At 43.0% G+C, this 21,094-nt stretch overlaps 1 protein-coding gene across 3 annotated transcripts in view; it reads right to left on the bottom strand.

Annotated features, from left to right (window-relative positions):
- Positions 1-21,094, bottom strand: part of SNTG2 (syntrophin gamma 2) — a 322,790-nt gene that overhangs the window by 80,009 nt on the left and 221,687 nt on the right. For 2 of the 3 annotated variants that reach the window (XM_085847014.1, XM_085847013.1), the window contains exon 15: positions 9,682-9,834. In XM_085847014.1, the coding sequence (XP_085703140.1) occupies positions 9,682-9,834 (153 nt within the window). The remainder of the gene's footprint in view (positions 1-9,681; positions 9,835-21,094) is intronic. The other variant, XM_085847016.1, reaches the window with a different exon arrangement.

Genomic DNA, 21,094 nt, shown 5'->3' with positions numbered 1-21,094 from the left:
GACGGCCTATAATTCCGGGGAGTCTGGTGGGAGACGGCATAAACTTCCCCACCTAGCGATCGTTATCACCACCGACCCCTGGCCCACAACAATATTCGACACAATGCTAAACTTAGGAACACGATGGACTCCAGATGGATTGGATGTCGTCTCAACGATGGATTGGACACAGATCACCAACATCACCAGCTCATCTATCGTGGCCACCACATAGTCAGATCTAACGACTCCAGACAACTTTTTGTGGGGCTTTATCAAGGAGAAAGTATCGACAAACAAGTACAGGCTGATTGAAGAATGACACGCTACAGTTGTGGCTTCCTTCGCGCAGGTAACTCCACAAATTCTACACAAGATGTCAAGAGGATTTGGCGACAAAATCAGTGGTGCAAGGAGAATGATGGAGCACATGCAGATGTAATGATTGATTAAGTATTATAAGTACTGCACAATAAAACCTGTATGTTAAAAGAGTTTACGAATGAATTACTATTTGCTGTGGAGGGGGAGACTTTCAGGCCACACTGCACATAATCACACGTAGGACAAGCACATGAGGAACACATCAGTGTACCTTAACATGAAGGATAAGGAAATTAGCGTACTCTTAATTTCATCTTTTGCATCGACTTGATTTTATTTTATTTTTACTGAAGACACTTCACAACCAAATGCCATTGGATTTACAACATTCCTATCCCATTTCATGAGTCAGTAGGATCCAATATGGGTCCAGTACCAGCCTGCAGACACAATCGAATAAGAAGTGACTCAGCAGACCACTTTCCTGGTAATTGTAGCGGCAGCCATGTTGGTGGACACACAAACCAACATGGGGACAGTGAAGTTGTGTACAGGGACGCCGTAGCGGTTAAATGGAAAAGGGAGGCAGAATTTATTTGAGGGGGCAGAGGTTGTCAATTACTCATGAAAGGATGGAATGAAAAAAACAAATCTGATTTTTTGTTTCTTCTCATGTGACCAGCACAACGCAGTCTCTTCGAAGAAGATCATATCCCTACTATTATTGATTTAGAGTCGAAACAACCCTAGACAAAAACAGCAAATGACAAATTGAAGCTGTTTCACACCAAAAGGTCCCAAAGTGTGATCGTGCCCAAATGTGATGATTATTTTAATTAATTGCAATACCGCAAATAATTAATCATATCAATACGGGACTTTCCAAATGATGTAATCTGCCCCAGAATGCTCGGAGCACACATACAGAAACCTGAAGAAACAACAGTCGTCGTGGCATGTTAATGTATATTGTGTGTGCGAGACAAGGATTCCATCCATCCGTCCATCCATTGGGACCATACTCTGTGCAGAGCGTTGGTGCTGCCTAAGCAGTCTTCTTGGCCATTGGGAACAATCCTGGACGGGTCGCCACTCCGACACAGTAGAGCAGCAAGCTGGCACTCCTTTTGCCGACCTCGGAAGGATGACAGGTCGAGTTAACCAGACCTGGTATAAATTCAACAGCTGAGTGGGATTTAAACTCAGGACCCTAGGATCCCAAGCCCACCACCCTAACCATTAAGCCAACACCAGGCATGAGACAAGGATTGTTTTCAAAAATGGCCCACAAAGTTTCTAAAAGAAACTGAAAACACTTGGAAAATTACCTGAAAGAAAGGGCTTCCTGCAAAACAAAAGAGATGGAGAACCTTCTCAGATAAGCTCAGGTATGGGAGCATGCGCCGGAACAGCGCGTCGCTAGGTCCACATTCCGCTGGTACTCCAGGGACGTCTGGTGAACCCCCAGACAGATGCCTGGCCCATCCCCATCTCCTTGATATGCTGATCAACCTGCTGCAACCACAAGGCACGTGATCGGCCCATTGGCCTCCTCCACTCACAAGGCTCCCTCGCTGAGAGAATCTGGTGAGCAGGATTAGCATCGGGAAAATGAGCCACATATCCATACAGCTGCAGCTGACGCTCACGGACTATGCAGGTAACAAATCTCATTTGAGTCTCTCTCAGCAACCGCTCGTTTGCCACAAAGTCCGACCAGCGATAGCCAAGGATTCTCTGAAGACACCTGGCACCAAAGGAATTAAGTCTCCATCTCAGATCCTTCGTCAGAGTCCAAGTCGCACATCCGTAGAACAATACTGGAAGCACCAAGGACCTGAAGACTTGGACTTGCACAGGTACCGGCAGCACCACATCCCATGATCCAGTGAATCCATGACTCCCCAGGACTGACACAGACGTCGACTGACTTCTGGCTCAAAGCCAACAGAGACATGAATATCACGACCAAGGTAAATGAATCTTTCCGTGACTTCATCATCATCATCACAAACAGGTACGGACAACATAGCAGCATCCAAGATGTCATTGAAAGCCTGGATCGTAATTTTGACCCAGGAAACCCGGAATCCCAGTGGCTCCAACTCCTCATTCAGCACCTTGATGGCCCACAAAAGGATATCCAGAGTCTCCGCAAAGATGATTGCATCATCTGTGAAATCAAGGTCAGACATCTTGACATTCCCAAATGATGCACCGCAGCTTGATCTCTCCGACATCCTCCCCAGAATCCACTCCATACATGCGCTGAAAATTTTTTATGGCCAGGACACCCCCCCCCCCCCCGACGAACTCCAGTAACAACTGGAAATAAGTCAGAGATGGTATCATCATATCTCACAGCACTCTCAGTACCAGAGTAGAATTCAGACATCAGATTGATCACTTTTGGTGACACCCCACAAAGACCAAGAATCCTCCAGAGGGCTTCCCGATTCACTGAAACGAACGCTTTTCTGAGGTCAACAAAGGCAGCAAGCAGCCCCAGCCGAAACTCTCATCTGCGTTTGGTGAGGACCCGAAGAGCAAAAATACAGTCAATCATTGTCCTCTTTGGTGTAAAGCCTGACTGCTCTGTATGCTGGTGCTCAAGCAGATGGTGGTGAACCCTATCAAGAATTATCTGAGTGACGACCTTGCCCGGCACTGAGAGCAGAGTCACTCCTCAGTAGTTGTTGCAGTCTTGGCATTCACCTTTCCCTTTCAAGAGGGGGGCAACAAGGCCCCTCTTCCAGTCAGTTGGGATGATGCCTGTGTTCCACGCAGAGCACAAAACTGCATGCAACGACACGAGTGCAGCATTTCCACCAGCCTTGAGAAGTTCAGCATGGATGCCACAGATCCCTGGAGCTTTACCCCATTTAAACTGGTTCACCACATCCTGTGTTTCCAAAAAATGAAGGTGGATCAGAGTTAATTGGAGGGATATTGGTCAGCAATAGGGATAGTAACACCCCTGACATCCAAATCAACAGCTGGTGGATCAGCCTGGTCAGCCGCTCAAAGTAACCAACCCAGCAGGCCTTCACTTCGGACTCCTCTGCAAGGAGCCCACCACACTCCACTCTAACTACAGTACATCGAGGGATGGGCTTGGAGGAACACAATGCGTGAATTCCCCTGTAAGCAGGATGAGAATCACTTGACAATCGGTGATGCTCTACAGTCTACCCCCTCACAGATTCCTCAAACATAGACCTCCTTGTCCACCCTTAGCACATGTGCAGTTTTACGCCTCAGCTCTCTGAACAGCTCAGTTCTGCCTTTTAGCCTGGCTTTGCGACTCTGGTCAATGGTATCCAGTGTCCCTTGAGAGACAAAATTCTTCTTCACCTGACAGTGAGTTCCAAGACATCCACTGGCAATATCAAGGACTGTGGTCTTGAAGGCACTCCACAACTCTTCAGGACCCCCCCCAAAACACCCAGACCCCCCCAAATCCACACTCAGCCTGTTCGCAAACTCCTCAGCTACCCTGTCATCCTTGAGCTTGCCAACATCCAGCCTCAGCTGGGATGGTACCATTCTCCCAGATTTAAGGTGCAACTTTAGAGTTGCTACATCAAGCCTGTGGTCAGTATTGAGGAACTGAGCACTCTGGTGGACCATGAAGTTCTGGGTCGTCCTCCAGCGAACATCAATGAGCACATCGTCAATCTCCTTCGCAACACCACCAGCGTTGGAATACCAAGTTCAGCGATGAGCCTGTGGGTGCTCAAACCATGAACCATCCACCCTAAGTCCATGACTTCTTGCAAAGTCAAGGAACTTCGTCCTATTCTGGTTCACAGTTCCAGACCCATGGGGACAAATACACATCTCATAAACATCCTTATCAGATCCAGTCGATGTATTGAAATTCCCCAAGATGAGAAGAGTACTCGCCTGGGGCACTGAACAACTACAGACTCGAGTGTGGCATAGAATGCGTCCTTCACAGTGAGATAACTCACCTCACTTGGAGCATATACAAAGACCAGGGAAATGACACCCAAGGAATGACAAATCCTTAGTCTCACAATAAGCTCGTTGACCATTGTGACCTCAATTATCATTGGAGTCAGCTTATCGGATGAGATCTCGGCGTTGGCGTACTGTGCACAGACTGAGAAGAACCTTCTCAGTTTGCCAAAAAAGATAAGATAAGATCTGCATTTATTGCATATCTTCCCAAAGATGTGGGCCGTGAACATGGGAGGCTTAGTTATTTATTTAATGGACAACTGCAATTGAAAAGACGATGTTGTGCGTCATCATCAACAAAGTAATGGCTACCAATTCTGAGACAACGCTTGTGTTCGTGATGTGAAAATACACAAGCTGGTGCCAGCCATTATTCACGTGGGAGCCGCATGTAGCAAACAGACTTCCCTGAGGGAGACACCATGTCTGGATGGTCATATCTGGAGCTTGTGAAATGCACAGGGTAAGTTAAAAATCATCATGTGTGCGTGCGTGCGTGCGTGCGTGCGTGCGTGCGTGATGCCCACTATCACAGCTCACTTGCATTAACAGGAAATTATAGGAACTCCACATCTCCCATCCACGGATATTTCTCGTATTTCCTATATTTCCATGAGTCTGATTTGTATCCAGGAACAGAACAATCATGGGTAACCATTTTGAATTTGCTACTGTCGTTTAAATGCTGAGAACTACAGTATGTTTAAAAGACGATTGTACCTTCAGATTTCATGATAGCAATGGCAGGTTAAAAGTGCTCTTGTTCGTGGAAGTGAATCACTGAAAACCACACACAGTGGGTGAGTGAATTTCCTCATTAGCATTCATATGTCATTCAAAAGTACCATATTAGTGGTAGGGTACTGCACAGCATCGCTATCGTAGCATATTGTATGTAACTCTATGGCAGGTGTGGGATTATCAGGTAGCGTCATTCCCTGCCATGATATGGACAGTGTCTTATTACAATGAAAATTAAGAATACACAGGACAAATTGGAATTGCTGAATCCTTCAGAGAAAATTTTGAGGTCTGCCTCAAAAAGGCTTCAAAATATTTGCGAGGCCAAAATTATTGTCAAAAGATCTGATGCATTTTAGAAGCCTCTCACACTCTCTATTAGTTTAACAATGTCGTCAAACCTTTTCTGGCATCCACGTGATAAGGCACTTTCTGCCTGCCCCCACCCCCTCCTAACAAAAGGCTGGGGGGGGGGGGTTGGGGAATTGTGCCCTGCATTTCCCACTTCGGTGTTCCAAGTTGTATATAATCACAGTTGTATCTCTCCTTAGTTATTAGTTTGTCCGCCTTCAATGTACGTTTTACTAAAATGAATCATAAAATGCCTCTGCATTCTGTTCCATGTATGGTTGTGGAACACGTGGAGATCATGATGTGGGAGAGCACGGCGTAAAATTATTCAGGATTCCAAAAGTTAAGACACACCAACATCATCAGACAAGAGAGCAGAAAGAGAAACGTCGATAGCTGTGGATTTCTGCCATCAGTCAGGTTGACAAACAATTTGGTGAGAATGTGAGAGTCTGTTCTTGGTGATTTCCCAATCCGATGTACCATATTCTGTTACAGAGCGTTGGTTTTGCTGAAGCAGTTTCTTGGTCTGTGGTCATGCTGGGCAGTTTGCCATCCCTAGCCAGTTTAACATCTATCCGAGGGACGGCACACACTTTGATCAATCACCAGGCATGTGAAACAATGGGATGACAATTTTTTGCTTTGTCAGAATTTGAACCCAGGCTAGACAGCTACGAGGCGAATGTGCATACAGTGCCTTCAGAAAGTATTCGCACGCCTTGACTTCATCCACATTTTGTTATGTTAAAGCCATAATTTAAAATGGATTAAATTTAATTTTTTTGTCACCCATCAACACAAAATACCCCAGAATGACAAAGTGAAAACAAGTTTAAATTTTTTAAAAAAAATTAATTGAAAATTAAATACAGAAATATCTAATTTACACAATTATTCAGCCCCCTCGGTCATTATTTTATAGCAGCACCCTTGGCAGCGATTACAGCTTTGAATCTTCTTGGGTATGTCTGTATCAGGTTTGCACATCTGGATTTGGGGATTTTCTCCCATTCTTCCTTGCAGATTTGCTCAAGCTCTGTCAAGTTGAATGGGGAGCGTCAGTCAACAGCAATCTTCAAATCGTTCCACAGATTCTCAATTGGATTCAAGTCTGGGCCTTGGCTGCGCCACTCAAGGACTTTCATATTCTTGTTCTGAAGTCATTCCAGTGTTGCTTTGGATGTATGTTTGGGGTCATTGCCCTGTTGGAATGTAAATTTTACCATGGTCTAAGGTCTTTTGCACTCCGAATCAGGTTCTCCTCAAGGATTTGCCTGTATTTGGCTGCATTCAATGTTTCCCTCTCTCCTCACAAGTCTTGCAGTCTCTATTCCACTGAAAACCATCCCAATTGCAAGATGCTGCCACCACCATGCTTCATGGTATGGATGGTGTTAGATGGGTGATCTGCTCTGACACTCACTGTCAACTATGGGACCTTATATATAAAGGTGTGTTTCTTTTTAAATCATGTCCAATCAATTGAATTACCCAGAGGTGGACTCCAATGAAACTGTAAATTTAAAACTGGTCTCTCACACCCCAACGACCACTGTATCCATTTCAGGATAGAAAATCTGAGTGTCCAACTTCTCTCCATTCTATTCTACATATGTGGGGCAGCCGATCCTTTACATCGGTCCTCTATATAGGGTCAAAACTATGCATAAGCTTCTCTATGTCCTCGACATTTGAGAAAATATATATTTTTTGAGTGAAACCATATCATATTCACAACATATTCAAAAACTGATGGCTTTCTAATCAATCCGCCAAATGATGCTACATTAATGCCTCGCCAACAAAATGTGATGCAGGGGGATTCAAAGCTAAGCAACAGCAACGCAATTGAGCCATGCCGTCCGTGAAGTAACACCGAGAATGACAAATAAGGAGGAAGCAATTGAGGTGAAGATGAAAGTAAAATATAATCAAGTAAAGATAAAGAAATAGCAAAGTACAGTGCAGTATAGGATTAAAGTGAAATGAAAAGAAACTTCGAAAATATAAGATGTACTCGGTCTGATCATGAGATTTACTCGGAGTAAATGATATAATTTTTTGTTGCTCTTCACAACTCATTAAAAACTTTATCTCAAATATGTGAAACCAGATGATAGGATCACAAAACTCCACAACGGGTTCCTTATCACCATGGCCGTGCCTTAAGAAACGGAATCAATAGTGTCCGCCAGTCCACTTCAAGCAACAAGTAAAGAACCATAATTCCCAGTATAAACAAACAATGGTGAGGTCCTGGCAGACTGACAACACAAAAGGGCAATCACTACCAGGTCCACAATGCTGATGGATAACAGTGCCAAACTTTGTGTGTGTAATGCTGAGTTAAGTTGATGGCGAACGACAAAGGAAACTGAAAACAACTCCACCTTGTAGCCCAATATATTTCTGAATGGAAAAAAATGGTTTCTCTGAATACCTCGATGCACCCAATCAAACATAAATTAATTAAACGAACTCCAAAGGACACTTTATTTTCCACTCTCTGTGATTTATCTTTCGGAGCCATTACGCATTATGATGGGGGCTGACAGGATATAGCTCAGAGGCAGTGCACTCACCTTTGAGCCATCTTGTCTCAGCCTGATTCACAACCCAACAGCTTGGTTGCAGCCTTACCCCATCTATCCAGCACATATATGGTCTGCCTCTTCCTCTTTTTTTCCCCCTCAAGCATACCCAGTAAGGTTGACTTCTCCCGCCTAATTTTCTGAACGCATGATGTGTCCAAAGTATGACAGTTTCTGTTTTAGCATCAGTGCTTCTAATATACTTCGTGTGCACATTCTATCACTATTGGTTCGCGCTCATATTCTCTTTCTTCGAAGGTTGCCATCATATTGCTTCCTCTTTTGTAGGTTCGTCTTTCCATCTTCCTTTCGACTGTATTTCTTCTGTCTGGTCTTTCCCTGTTCTACTCTTAAGGACCTAAATTTTCCTGTGATCCCTCTGATCTCTTGAGAAAGATCTTTTGTTTTCCTGCCCTATTGTCATGTTCTTTTGCTATGCATGCCTCTGAAATATTTCTTTTTGTCTTTCCGAGCTTGTTATTGGAAGTCCATATTCAGACATTTAACATCCTCTCTTGATGCGCCTTTATTTTTCATTTCTCTTCTTCTGTCTGCAATATTTATTGCCTCTTCTGACAGCCATTTAGCCTTCTTCTTTCTGCTTGCTTTTGGGATGTTGTTTTGGCCTCTTGTTTTACAATGTCTTCAATCTCGAGTCATTAGGAGATGTCATTATACTTTTATGTGAATTCCAAGGATATGAGTAGACGATGGATGGTATCACCAGTATCATCAAATCCTAGTATCATGAGCCACGAGTTCAGATGTAAAAATGAAAAAAGGCCAACCCAACTTCCAAATTCATGCCCCAGTCTGCAAGGACCATTGCATCATCATCATAGACGTGCCTCCCAGTAACGATGCAACCAACACCAAGAAGCTCCATATGCACGATGATGATGCCCCAGGGTGTGAACTTTGGAACAGGTGCTGTGAGGCTTGAATGAGGTGCTTGTGTAATTAACGAAATAATTTTAAATTAACTGAATTGTTCAGAGCTTGTCAAGTTGACAGGAGAGTTGAGTGGTGTTATGATGACCTCAGAATTCTCTGGTTACATGGTAGCAAACCTGCTGTTGCCATGTATGTGGTGACATGCCAGAAAGCGTGTGCTACACTGTGGGGCATAGCGTCCTGCAACAGTAGTGTTGAGGCACACCAGTCCTGTTTTAAAAACATGTTCATGGAAAAGATCCAACTCTATCTTTTAAATAAGAGTTGGTAGAGGGTTTTTAATGGAATGTAGAAGTTAGATGTGTTATGCAAGGATGTCGTGAATGGAATTAATATAATAAATGGGATTTGGACATAGCACGTAGGTTATGGGTCAAATGGCATCTCCACGTGTAAATTGTGTAATTTATCCTTGTATAGTAATTGTAGTCTCATGAAGCAGGTCCTTTTCAATACAAATAGATCTTTGAACTAAGACTCTGAATCAATTCAAAATTTCAATATCTGTGGCCAACGTGGTGGGCAGCGGCAGGGGGTGGGCTGAGTGCGGATGAAGGTGGTGATCATCTCACTAATGATGCAACCAGCAAATGAGTCAATGAAAAATAAAAATAAAAAACATTCAAACAGATTTTGTTGCCACATTTGAAAAGTGTATTTGGTAGTTTTTAAATGGTCACCACAAGTCACCACAAATGGAAATTGATTGTACTCAAGTAACCACACAAAACAGATATCAGTAATATCTACGTACCCCTATCCTTTGTACCTCCAGGAAGCCAGCCATTTGAAAGGCCTTTTCCCACATGCTCATTTCTGAAGCATGCTCTACAGCAAAGCGACGAGATCGACCAGGCCCGATGAGCAGACTGAAGCTGAATGCTCGCTCTTCGTGCAACTCAGCAGCCTGGAAAGAAGAGATAACAGATTTCCAGTGGCACCACATACTGCACCTATGCCATGTCAAGTTAACTTACAAGAAAGTTTGCTTTGTGAAAGCAGGAGAGAGTATTTGTCAGACATTTAAAAAAAAGAAAGATAAGAAAACACATTGGTGGCACAAAAGTCAAGCTGAAAGTAGATTTTAAAAAAAACAAAAAAACAAGTCTGTCTCATTATCTACAGAATAGGTATGCTATTACAGGCATGACTGAAGAATCTGAAGCAAGCTGCTGTCAATATTTCGGCAGAAGGCTGTTTGCACATCCTTGCCTGAAAGAACGACATCATTTTGTAAATCCCCAGTGACTGAGGCCTTTGGCTCATTATATTCCTACTATGGGCATCCCGAGTTACCGGCTGGCGGCGTTTGTAAAACTGCGTTACTGCACAGCCAGTTCCATGATCGATGTTTTGACCCATCAGTGAATTACGATCGCCACTCAGAAGAAACAGCCCATTGTGTTGTGAAGCACTTATTTATCAAAGGCACATGGAAATTTAACTACGATATAGATTTAGGCATGCGGTGACATGTTTATTGCCTACTTGTAACTTGTGTTATGTGGTTGCGAGCTTATGGGACCACACCTATTATGGAGCATAAACTCCATGCAAGAAGAAGCATTTTGTGATCTTAAAACCCCTGATTTTTTATTTTTTTATTATTGTGTATTTTAGATCTGGTAGTGGTTTGGATGGTTGGCTTCGAATCTCACCCTGAGTTCCAACCCCAGCCATGCGAAAATAATACCAGATGGGTCGGCTCAGCCTGTCATCCTTTCGAGCTCAGAAAAATGAGTACCAGCTTGTTGTGGGTAAGAGATCAATAACTGTTGATTGGGGGTAGCAGTGGCATGTCCCCCTACCTAAATGGTAGAAGTCAGTAAAAAAGGAACCTTCAGATCACTTCTGACTTTGGTCAACACATTACCTTGCCTTTTTTCTTATGCTACATGTGAGGAGGAGGCAGAGTGAGGAGCAAGAGGGGTGGGGATTCCGGCAGATGTGATGTCCAGTTTGAAGTCCATCCAAGAGATGGCACACACATTGATGAATCACCCGGCCTGTGAAATACCAGGATGACAGGTCATCGCTGGGTTGAGATTCAAACCCAATCGAGCCAGCTTAGAGCAAGCATGCGCACCACTCGGTTATCCTGCCAGAATGAAGAAATGAATTGCTTTGTAACATCTGAAAACGTTTTTTACTTATTGTAATCCTGTAATTTATTTTGCCATCCTAACTCCGGAGATGTCCCCATGGAGAACTGAGCCGCAGTATCGCCATGGAAGCTTGTCGACGAAACTTCAAAAAATGAAATGTATAAATTGTATATATATATATATATATATATATATATATATATATATATATATATATATATATATATATATATATATATATATATAAATATATTTTCATTTCCATTATAAATGAGCAGGAAACAAACATTATATGTATATGTGGAAAAATTATGTCCCCAGACTGGGAACCAAACACAGGTCCTCTGGTGACCCAAACCAGTGCTCTGCCATCTGGCTATCTGGGTGACCCATTGGCTCAGCATGCAATTCTTCCACCGAAATAAATGCCAATCTCTTTCCCCCTCTGCTTCCAGGTCACTCACTGCCAAACATAGGCGCAGCGACGGCCTGTCCATGAGAGAGAAAGACCCTCTGTTTAATGTTTTGCAATATTTTGGCATACACATAGGATGCTTTTATGCATGCATTTAGTTCATCAGCAGGTGTGCCATGGGGAATAATGGGCAATGTTTTCCAGAACTCGCCTGATAAAAGCAGAGTAGCTCCACCAATTAACTTATTACTGCCATAAAAGTCTTTCATTGTCCGATCCAGAGCTTCAAAAGCCAATTTGTAGGACATGGTACATTCATCCCATACTGTGAGCTGACAGTCTTGTTCGTGAGCAGGACCAGGTGAGGACTTTCAGCAACGAGGCACAATGTAAGCGTTTCATGTTTCAAACATGACTGATCGCGATCTCTCTAGCCAGTGTACCACAAGCCATGGCAGTGAGATGCACTGTCGGGCCCGGGAGAGCGGAAGACAATTTTTTTTATTGGGGCCGCCCAATGAACGGGAGTGTCACCTCCTACAAGCAGCAGGCAGCCAATGGCAGGACCTACCATAAGCAAGGGCAGTCACAGTGTAGGGAGGGTGGTCCCAGGGTAGGGAGGGGTCTGGAGGGTGGGCCAGAGGTCCTGTCATGCAGAAGCAAAAACACAGTCTCCACAAGGGCTGTGTCTGCACATGTGCGTGTTAAGTGTGAAGTGGCAGCCTCAGAGAAAAAGAAGATTGTTCTCTTCCTCTCTCTCTCACTCTTTGTCTTGCTGGCTCTCTCCATCTCCTGCTCACTTTGTCTCCCACTATGTTTCATCTTTTCTAAGAGAGGACTGCTCTCTGGAGATGTGGATGCCGCCTCACAATCCCTCACCTCCACTGCATCCATAATTCCTGTTCCCAAGCTGCACCGTCACCCTGCACACCACTCACCATGTCATAGGAAAGTCCTCACTCGCTTTCACCATTGTTTCTTCAGAGTGCGGTCTGCAGCGCCTCGGGGGATTAGGATTATTTCTTCATCCTTGAAGATAAGTTTGTGTGTCCCCACACCCATATTTGTGTTTGTTGACTCACACGATTTATTCCGATTTGCACATCCTGTCCACCTTTCTCCCCGTACTCATTATAAATAAACCCTTAAAAAGATAACAAACATGGAAAGCAAATCCAACCGAAGGCAATCTCAGTGCATTCCAAAAAGTCCGCACCAGGTGTGTGTCCTCCCTCAAAAGAGCTCAAAAAGAAAATCTGTCCACCCTCAAGAATGAACTTTCAAATTTTTCTCCCTCCTCAAAAACATGGTGGCGCCTTGTGAAGTCTGTCTTTTGGAGTATGTTCCCCTTCCATTCCTGCCATTTTTTCAAATGGCACCACAGCCGACTCCGGAATAAATTTCATTGTTTTGTCATCGCTCGACACAAAATACCCCATAATGACAAAGTGAAAAAATGTTTTTAGAAATATTTATAAAATAACTAAAAATTAAAAGCTGAAATGTCTTGAGTCAGTTAAAAAAAAGAAAAGAAATTTTAATGAAAATAAAAAGATAAAAATAAAAATAAATAAAAATTAAAAATATTCTGTCTGGCCACTCTCCAATAAAGCCTCGATTTGGGAATTGCTGTAGAGATTGTCATCTTTCTGGCAGGTTCTCCCATTTCAGCCAAGGAACTCTGTAGTTCTGTCAGAGTGGTCATTGGGTTCTTCGTCACCTACGTGACTGAGGTCCTTCTTGCCCAGTTGCTCAGTTTGGTCAGATGACCAGCTTTAGGAAGAGTCTATTCAGTTCCATATTCTTTCCATTTCTTAATGATGGAACTCACTGTGCTCTTAGGAACTTTCAAAACTGTAGAAATTGCTTTGTTCCCTTCCCCACATCTATGCCTCCTCCCAATTTTAGCTCAGAGTTCTATGGACAGTTCCTTTGACTTCATGGTGGAGTTTCTGTTCTGCCACTGTCGTTGGTAGGACCTTATATAGAAAGGTGTGTTTCTTTCTAAATCATGTCCAATCAATTGAAGTGACCACAGGTGGACTCCAATCAAGTTGTGGAGACATCTCAAGGATGATCAAAGGAAATTGGATGTATCTGAGCTCAATTTGGAGTGTTACAGCAAAGCGGGTTGAACACTTATTGATGTAAGACATTTCAGCTTTTCATTTTTCATGAATTTGTAAAAAATTCTAAAAATACGTTTTCACTTTGTTATTATGGGGTATTTTGTGTAGATCAGTGACAATTTTTTTAAACATAATCCATTTTCAATTCAGGCTGTAACGCAACAAAATGAGACAAAATGTTGAGGGGTATGAATACTTTCTGAAGGCACTGTAACTGCTTGAATAAATCAAATGAACCACCCCCTTCCTTGCCCTCAAAAGGTGGGTGGATGCTGCCCAACTTTCTCCAATCCATAATATAAAACCGAGTTTGCTTGCTTGATGCCTCTATAGTGGGGCAACTTAGCATAACAATTGTGCATTTTGTGAGGAAAGCACCAAATTTGGCACACTAGCAGCCTAATATATTATGAACAGATTTGGATATTGGGCCATCTCAAAATTTTTGATGGCAGTGGAAAATGGCTGCCACAGACATCAGCGGCTGAATTTGAGATGGCCCAATATCCAAATCTGTTCATAATATGATAGGCTACTAGTGTGCCAAATTTGGTGCTTTCCTCACAAAATGCACAATTGTTATGCTATATTTAGCTAAGTTTCCCCACTACTACTTAGCAAGAGGTGAGCATGTCTTGTCCATGAGCATGTCTCTTGCTCTACTCAGCAAGAGGTGAACTACATACTAATAAAACGTGAGTACATCTATTAAATTCATACTAGTTTTGTAACTGCATCCATATATTAAGTACATCCTTATATTAGAATGTGTCTGTCTATCATCCGAGAAATAGTGGGCACTTTTTTGGAAAGTACTTCTTCAAAAGTACCTACTGTTAGAAAGTGTTTACATATGTTAAATAAATACTATTAAAACCTGAATACACCTTTTAAGTACTGCTATTCGAAAGTGTGTACATCTTTTAAGTACATATTACAACGTGAGTATGTCAACGAAGTATGTAGTAGAATGTACTTCTTGCTGTGAAGTCGCTCACGGCAAATACACACGGCAAGCCATGCTGTATCAATTTAATGAGTTATTTAGCTTCAGCAAATACTTCATTGCATTGCAAATTCACTTTGTATACCTACCTGTCAGGTAGCTAACAGCTAGTTTGTTCAAGGAAATTAGTTTTTGTTGAATGTAGGATAAAGTTGGTTAATTGCTGTGTACAAAAGGACGTTGAGAAGGTGCTGGAAACATTTAGAAGTTTCTAGAAACGTGATGTTCACAACAGTCCAACAAACACGAATGATTTTTCATGCAATACTTCTCAATAGATAGGAATGTATAATTAGAAAGAAAAAAAAATACTTCCTTACGAATTATATCAACTTGTACATGCATTTGCTCAATGAACAAATGCCATAAATGCACCTGTGAAATTATTAAAGGTGTGTGTGTGTGTGTGTGTGTGTGTGTGTGTGTGTGTGTGTGTGTGTGTGTGTGTGTGTGTGTGTGTGTGTGTGTGTGTGTGTGTGTGTGTGTGTGTGTGTGTGTGTGTGTGTGTGTGTGTGTGTGTGTGTGTGTGTGTGTGTGGGGGGGGGGGGGGGTTAGGTAGAGCCCTGTTGTGTGAGAGTTCAGGTGTGAGAGAGTTGTGTTAAAGAAGTCTATGTAGCATCTGACTGTCTGGTACAGAACAAAAATTGTACACAACCCCCAAGAGATCCCAATACAAAACGCTGGTCAGCATACAGCCACCTTGAGGAGGGTGCATCGCAAGGAGTACATTTCAGGGACTAAATTGGCAAAACTGACCAAAGTGCAAGGCGAGTGAGTTGGATAGTTGTCAGCACTAAACACTTGTACAACTGCTATCATGAAATATGAGCAACAGAGTTCATGCAAGTTACATTAGAATTGAAGTGCGTGTCCTTGAAATGACACCAATATCAAAGAAACACGTTTTTCAATAAGCCATGTAACATGCTCCTATGTGCCACCTCTGCCTCGACATGGCGACAGCCAAGATTCACACTCATTACGGGAACTATAGTTCTGTTGATGTGATGTGCAGGAATGGGGATGGAATAAACTTTAGTGAGATAGTAAATTAGATGTGGAAAAGCAATAGTGAATGAAGGAGAGCAAGCAAAAATGCTCTGAAAGGATGGGCTACGCATTTCATCATGACCATAAGACCAGCATAATCTGACGTGTCACGTCTTAGATCCATTTGCTGCAGTGTGCCTTCGACGTTGCTATGGGTGCTCTGATGTGTTTATAGGCAATTATTTGGGTTGCCATTAGGCATGGATGAGAGGATATACATATATTCTGGAGGTACTCCAAATGGCACTCGATCTCCTAGCACCACAGGGTATGAGGGAACAAATCACTTTGATGTTATTTCAGGTGAATTAGCAGATTATCATGGGCCACAGTGGGGATTATGTGTGGGAGTTTCATGACCAACGACACGCAGACGTAGTTGATGCCAAACACATCTCATTTGATGAACATCATGTTGGGGCCAGAGAATGAAGGATATCACAGCTTTGGCAAGTGTTATTGTGAAGCCACTCCGTCTTCTGATTTACACTAATAAAGGCAGGTGCCAGGTGGACTATGGTATCAGTGGAAACAAGCTGCGCCACTAAGGAATTCTTTGTTTGTACTTTCATAAAGTCTGAAAGTGTAATAATAACGACAACAATTAATATGTTACAATTCGCACTAATTAATTTTGAAATACGGTATGTGAATGATTAATATGTATGCATGAGCATTTCCTGACTATGACAATCAAACCAAAAATGTGACACAAACACCTGAAATTGAAACCTTTAAAGTCAGCTTATTCAATCTGACAGATTTGCTTTTAAATGTTCCGATTCGATTTGAACTGCAATGGAGCTGTCGCTGGTTTATAGACCATGACGAATTGTAAAATATACTGTTACGTGGAAGGGGGGAGTGGGAGATCCATAGTTAGAATGTTGGAAGCGCCTCCAGTATGGACCGTCGTACGTTTCAAGTAAGTTAGATTGTCATGTAACAGGGACCTGTTAGGCTAAGCTCTACGTAATATGTGCACTGAAGGGAATGGAGTGAGTGTAACCTTGGGGAAAGACAGGGTAAGGTGGTATGTGTGAAACATCCTTATAAAGTGGGCGGGGCCAGGTGAGGACTTGCGGCCACAACAAGGCGCAATGGAAGTGCTTTGTGGTTAAATGGACCGATCACAATCTATTCGACGATTGTGAGCAAGCCATGGTGACGAGATGGGAAGCGGAGCGGGAATGCCAATTCTTGACAATAACACCAGACTGTGATAAGCAGCCTTCGAGCTGTGGGACCATTGTGGATGGTGTGTGGGATGAAGGCTGGGGAAAAAGTGCCATCCCCATCCCGAGCAGCGACCAATGGGGAACAGCCATGGGCGGTACTGGCTGGTAAGAACTGATGTGTGGGTTCATTCTGGCCACTCTCACTATTGATTGTGCTCTCACCCTCTTCCTTTTGCTGGCTTTCTTCATCAGACTGGCTCTTTCCATCTCCACTATGGACAAAGAACCTTTAAAAGGGTAAGAAAACCTTTAAAAAAACCTTTAAAAGCTTAAGAGACGTTTTCCCATCTCTCGCCTCGTGTGCGCATTCCACCGCCGAATTCCACCTAATTGAGAATAACCTTGGGGAATCATAAGGTGAATCCGAGAACAGGGTAATTCATATTTGAATGCAGTTTAGCTTACCAATCTTCAGCTGTTCACAAGATAAACGTTCCCAGCACTGAGGTATATTGTGTTTGCGAGCCTCTGATGTGACAATACAGTACTGTATAAAGGAGGAAAACCATACATTCTATCTAAACAGAAAATTTGAATTGTATATTGTAAACAAACAAATAATAAGTTCCCTTACAAGGAATTTCAATGCAGGAGGAGGCCATTAGGCACATCAACCCAGCACTATATTTGCCAACTTATGGTTGTTTGTGTGTGTTCTATCCTTTTAAAGTACCGAGAATCAAGCAAAGTAAGGAAGGAGCATGTACCGTTTTTAAAGTCTTTGACATGACTCTGCCAGGGTCACATTTGAACCACCAACCTCTGAGACTCAAAGCAGAAACATTAACAATTACACCACTGAGTCTAGATCGTTTTGTCCTCTACCCAAGCAGATTGTTTAGCTGCAACATAAATCATACTATAATTCGAGAAGCGTCTGTTTGTGTGTTTGTTTGTAACTTGTGAAATCGAAGATTCACAAGTATATTGGTTGGTCTGGTCTGTTATTCTGTCTGTCTGTTTGCTTGTATGTCAGTTATCGACAGGTTGCAATTCTACATCAATCTTCAAGAAAGTTAACCACCTGGTAAAGCTTGTGAAAAACTAGATGCCTATTGTTTTTTTTTAGGTCAAAAGGTCAAGATCACATAAAATCGTCAATTTTCATCTGATTGGCTTGAGATTGGAACATAGTTTGCATGTTGGATCACTGAATTGGTTTACCAATCAAAAGTTAGAAGCCTTTTGTTTGAGGTCAAAAGGTCAAAAGATCAATGTCACAAAATCATCAATTTCATACAATTGACTTGGAATTTCAACAGAATTTCCATATTGGGTCACTGAATTGTTTCAATCAAAAGCCAAGATATTCTTTTTGAAGTCAAAGGGTCATAGGTCATGGTCACATAAAATGCCAATTTTAATCCGATGAACTTGAAACTTGAACAGAATTTGCACATTGCATCACTGAATTTTGGTTCATGAATAAAAAAAGCTAAAAGCCTCTTGCTTTTGAGTTCGAAAGAGCAAGGTCTCAGCGACTCGTTTCACAAGTAAGTTCTCGGGCTGCTTGTTTGTTTGGTTGTTTGTTTGTTTATTTGACTTCTACGCACTCCTGAACTGCTGGATATAATGAGTTGAAAACTGTTGGTTATACTCGAGGTATGCATAGAAATATTTTAATTGTCTCGGCGGTTCAGGGTGTAGGGCGGAGGAACCCAGTTCTCTCGATGTAATTATCGTATCACAATGCCACTCCTGATGTAACAGGGTATTACAAGTCCTACTTTACCCAATTTCTGGGGGAATTAACCCTTTTGTAATTCTGGGGTAATTAACCCATCCATAAGGTTCTTCACCAGCACATGATGTCCGTACAAGTCTTTCTATGAGCTGTATTGCAATGTGGATCAAAAAGATCAACTTCATATTTGAGGAACAATGAGCTGCAGTGAAGTTTCTTGCACATTGCATGGATGAAAGCCCATCAATCGACATCCATTGTTCATCAGTGTTTATTTGTGAGTTTTCATCGAGATGAGCACAAAAAGCAGCCTTGTCAGTTGGGATGAACATAAATTAAGGAAACTAAATCTGTGATAATTTTCAATTTCACATGAAAAACTAGAAGGGCACTCTTTGAAATTGTGATGTCACCAGATATGCCTCTGCCCACATTATTAAATAATTATACATAGTTGTACCAATTTTGATTTAAATCCCTGAAGAGAAAGGATTTTTAAAAGATTTTCATTCAAACCAATATGGCTGTCAGACCATGTGCCCCAGCAATTATTCATGAACACCCTGGTATCCCCAAGGCTTGGGGAGCATTTGGGTGAAGTTGCCCCTCAATCTGGGAAGCATTCTGGAGAAGGTTTTCAAAGGTTTGTTCTTCAAAAAAATCATCGCTGCCAAACCATGTGACTGACCAATGACATCATAGGTGGAGAACTTCTTGTTTCTCATGGAAAGGCGATCATACCTGCAAAGTTTCACCTCGACCTGTTCAGACATTTTGGAGAAGAAGATTTTTGAAGGTTTTCATCTTTAAAAAAAATATGGCTACCAAACCACATGACCAAAGACGTCATCAACCCCCCCCCCCCATACAATTTAGCCCTTGATGAACCTCAAAATTTTTCATATTGATCGGATAAAACACTCGACATACGTTATAATGAAGTTATATAATGCAATTATGATGTTATAATGAAGCTACCTATGACAACATTAAACAAGTTTGATTTAAATCCCTGAACCCAGATTCAAAATATTAAATAATTCTGGCTGATAGACGATGTGTCCAATCCATATGAAATTTAAAACACAGAATCCCCATGACTACGAGATCATAATTTTGACGTTTCATGTCAATTGATGAAGCGGTTAAAGGGAAAGAGTTTTTCAAAGATTTTCGTTCAATCCAATATGGCTGCCAGCCCATGTGACCTATTCATTATTCGTAAACAAGCTGGTATCTGCAAGGCTTGGGGAACATGTTGGTGAAGTTTCCCCTCGATCTGTCAAGCCGTTCTGGAGAAGTTGATTTTTAAAGATTTGAGGGTAAATCCAATATGGCTGCTAGACCATGTGACCTATGACATCATAGCATGAGAACTTTTTGTTCCTCATGGAGAGGCAATCATACCTGTAAAGTTTTGCCTTCATCTGTTCAGCCATTTCGGAGAGATTTTTGAAGGTTTGTATTGTGCTGTATCACGTGATTGGGTTTTCGTATATCATGCCTCGCCCGCTAGGGGCGGCAGGAATGTGCTTCCGGTCGTGCAGTAAAGCGGAGTTGATGCTGGCACGCTTGCTTCTTATGTTCCACTGCACCTCGTACACTCTAGTTGGCGACGAGGATGATTGAAAACGGACATGTGCCCGTTTTTGTCGGAGACGACTTCAAATTGTTTTCGGAGCAATTGGGATGCTATTTCCACGCGAATGATGTGGTCGACGAGAGCAAACAGAAGTCGATCTTGCTCGCTTCGCTTTCGGCGGAGCATTATCGACTATTGAGTGATTTGGTGGCACCGGACAAGCCCCGTGATGACGGGCTGTCGTTTCAGGACATTGTAGAGAATATGAAAGCACACATGGCGCCGGAGAAGTCATTACAGCTGGCTCGGTACCAGTTCGATCACCTCTCGAAAGGGGAAGAGGAATGCGTCGGTGATTTTGTGGCGCGGATTAAGCATTCTTCCGTGGCCTGCAAGTTCACAGCGGGGGAGTGTCTAGCTCGGCTCAGAGATCGTTTTATCGCTGGTTTACAAGATGCGAAGATGGTTTCAGTGGTTCTACGGCTGAAGGGTGAAGCCATTACATTCGACTCGGCGGTCAGCACGGCTACAGCGGTCGAGCAGACTCGCGGGGATGTTCGGGCCATCACCGGCCACGCGGGGTCGCGAGCACCCCGGGATGCACGCTCGACCTTCGGTGCGGGTCGGACGTCGCCGCGCGGCCGCACGAGCGACGAGGTGACCCCGCGGACGTGCTTGGGATGCGGAGGTCGACACCTGTGCCGTGCGTGCCCGTATAAAGGCACCGTGTGTTTGAATTGTCACAAGGTGGGTCATCTGAAGCGTGTGTGCCGTGGGGCGCCGGCCACCGTTAGGGTCATGGACGGCGATGTGCGAGGCGAGCCGGGGCGGAACCAGCGGCCGTTGATGAGCCTGTTTTCAATTGGCCCGGCGGCGGCGCGCCTGATGATGGTGGAAGTCGAAGTGAACAAAACGCCGATCACGTTCCAGGTCGATACGGGAGCGGCTGTGTCGATCA

Source organism: Eptatretus burgeri, chromosome 11 (assembly GCF_056783735.1).
Source record: "Eptatretus burgeri isolate ZD-2024b chromosome 11, Ebu_testis_v1, whole genome shotgun sequence".
Lineage (NCBI taxonomy): Eukaryota > Metazoa > Chordata > Myxini > Myxiniformes > Myxinidae > Eptatretus > Eptatretus burgeri.
Note: the sequence above shows the minus strand (reverse complement) of the source record. Positions and strands in the feature narration are given on the sequence as shown.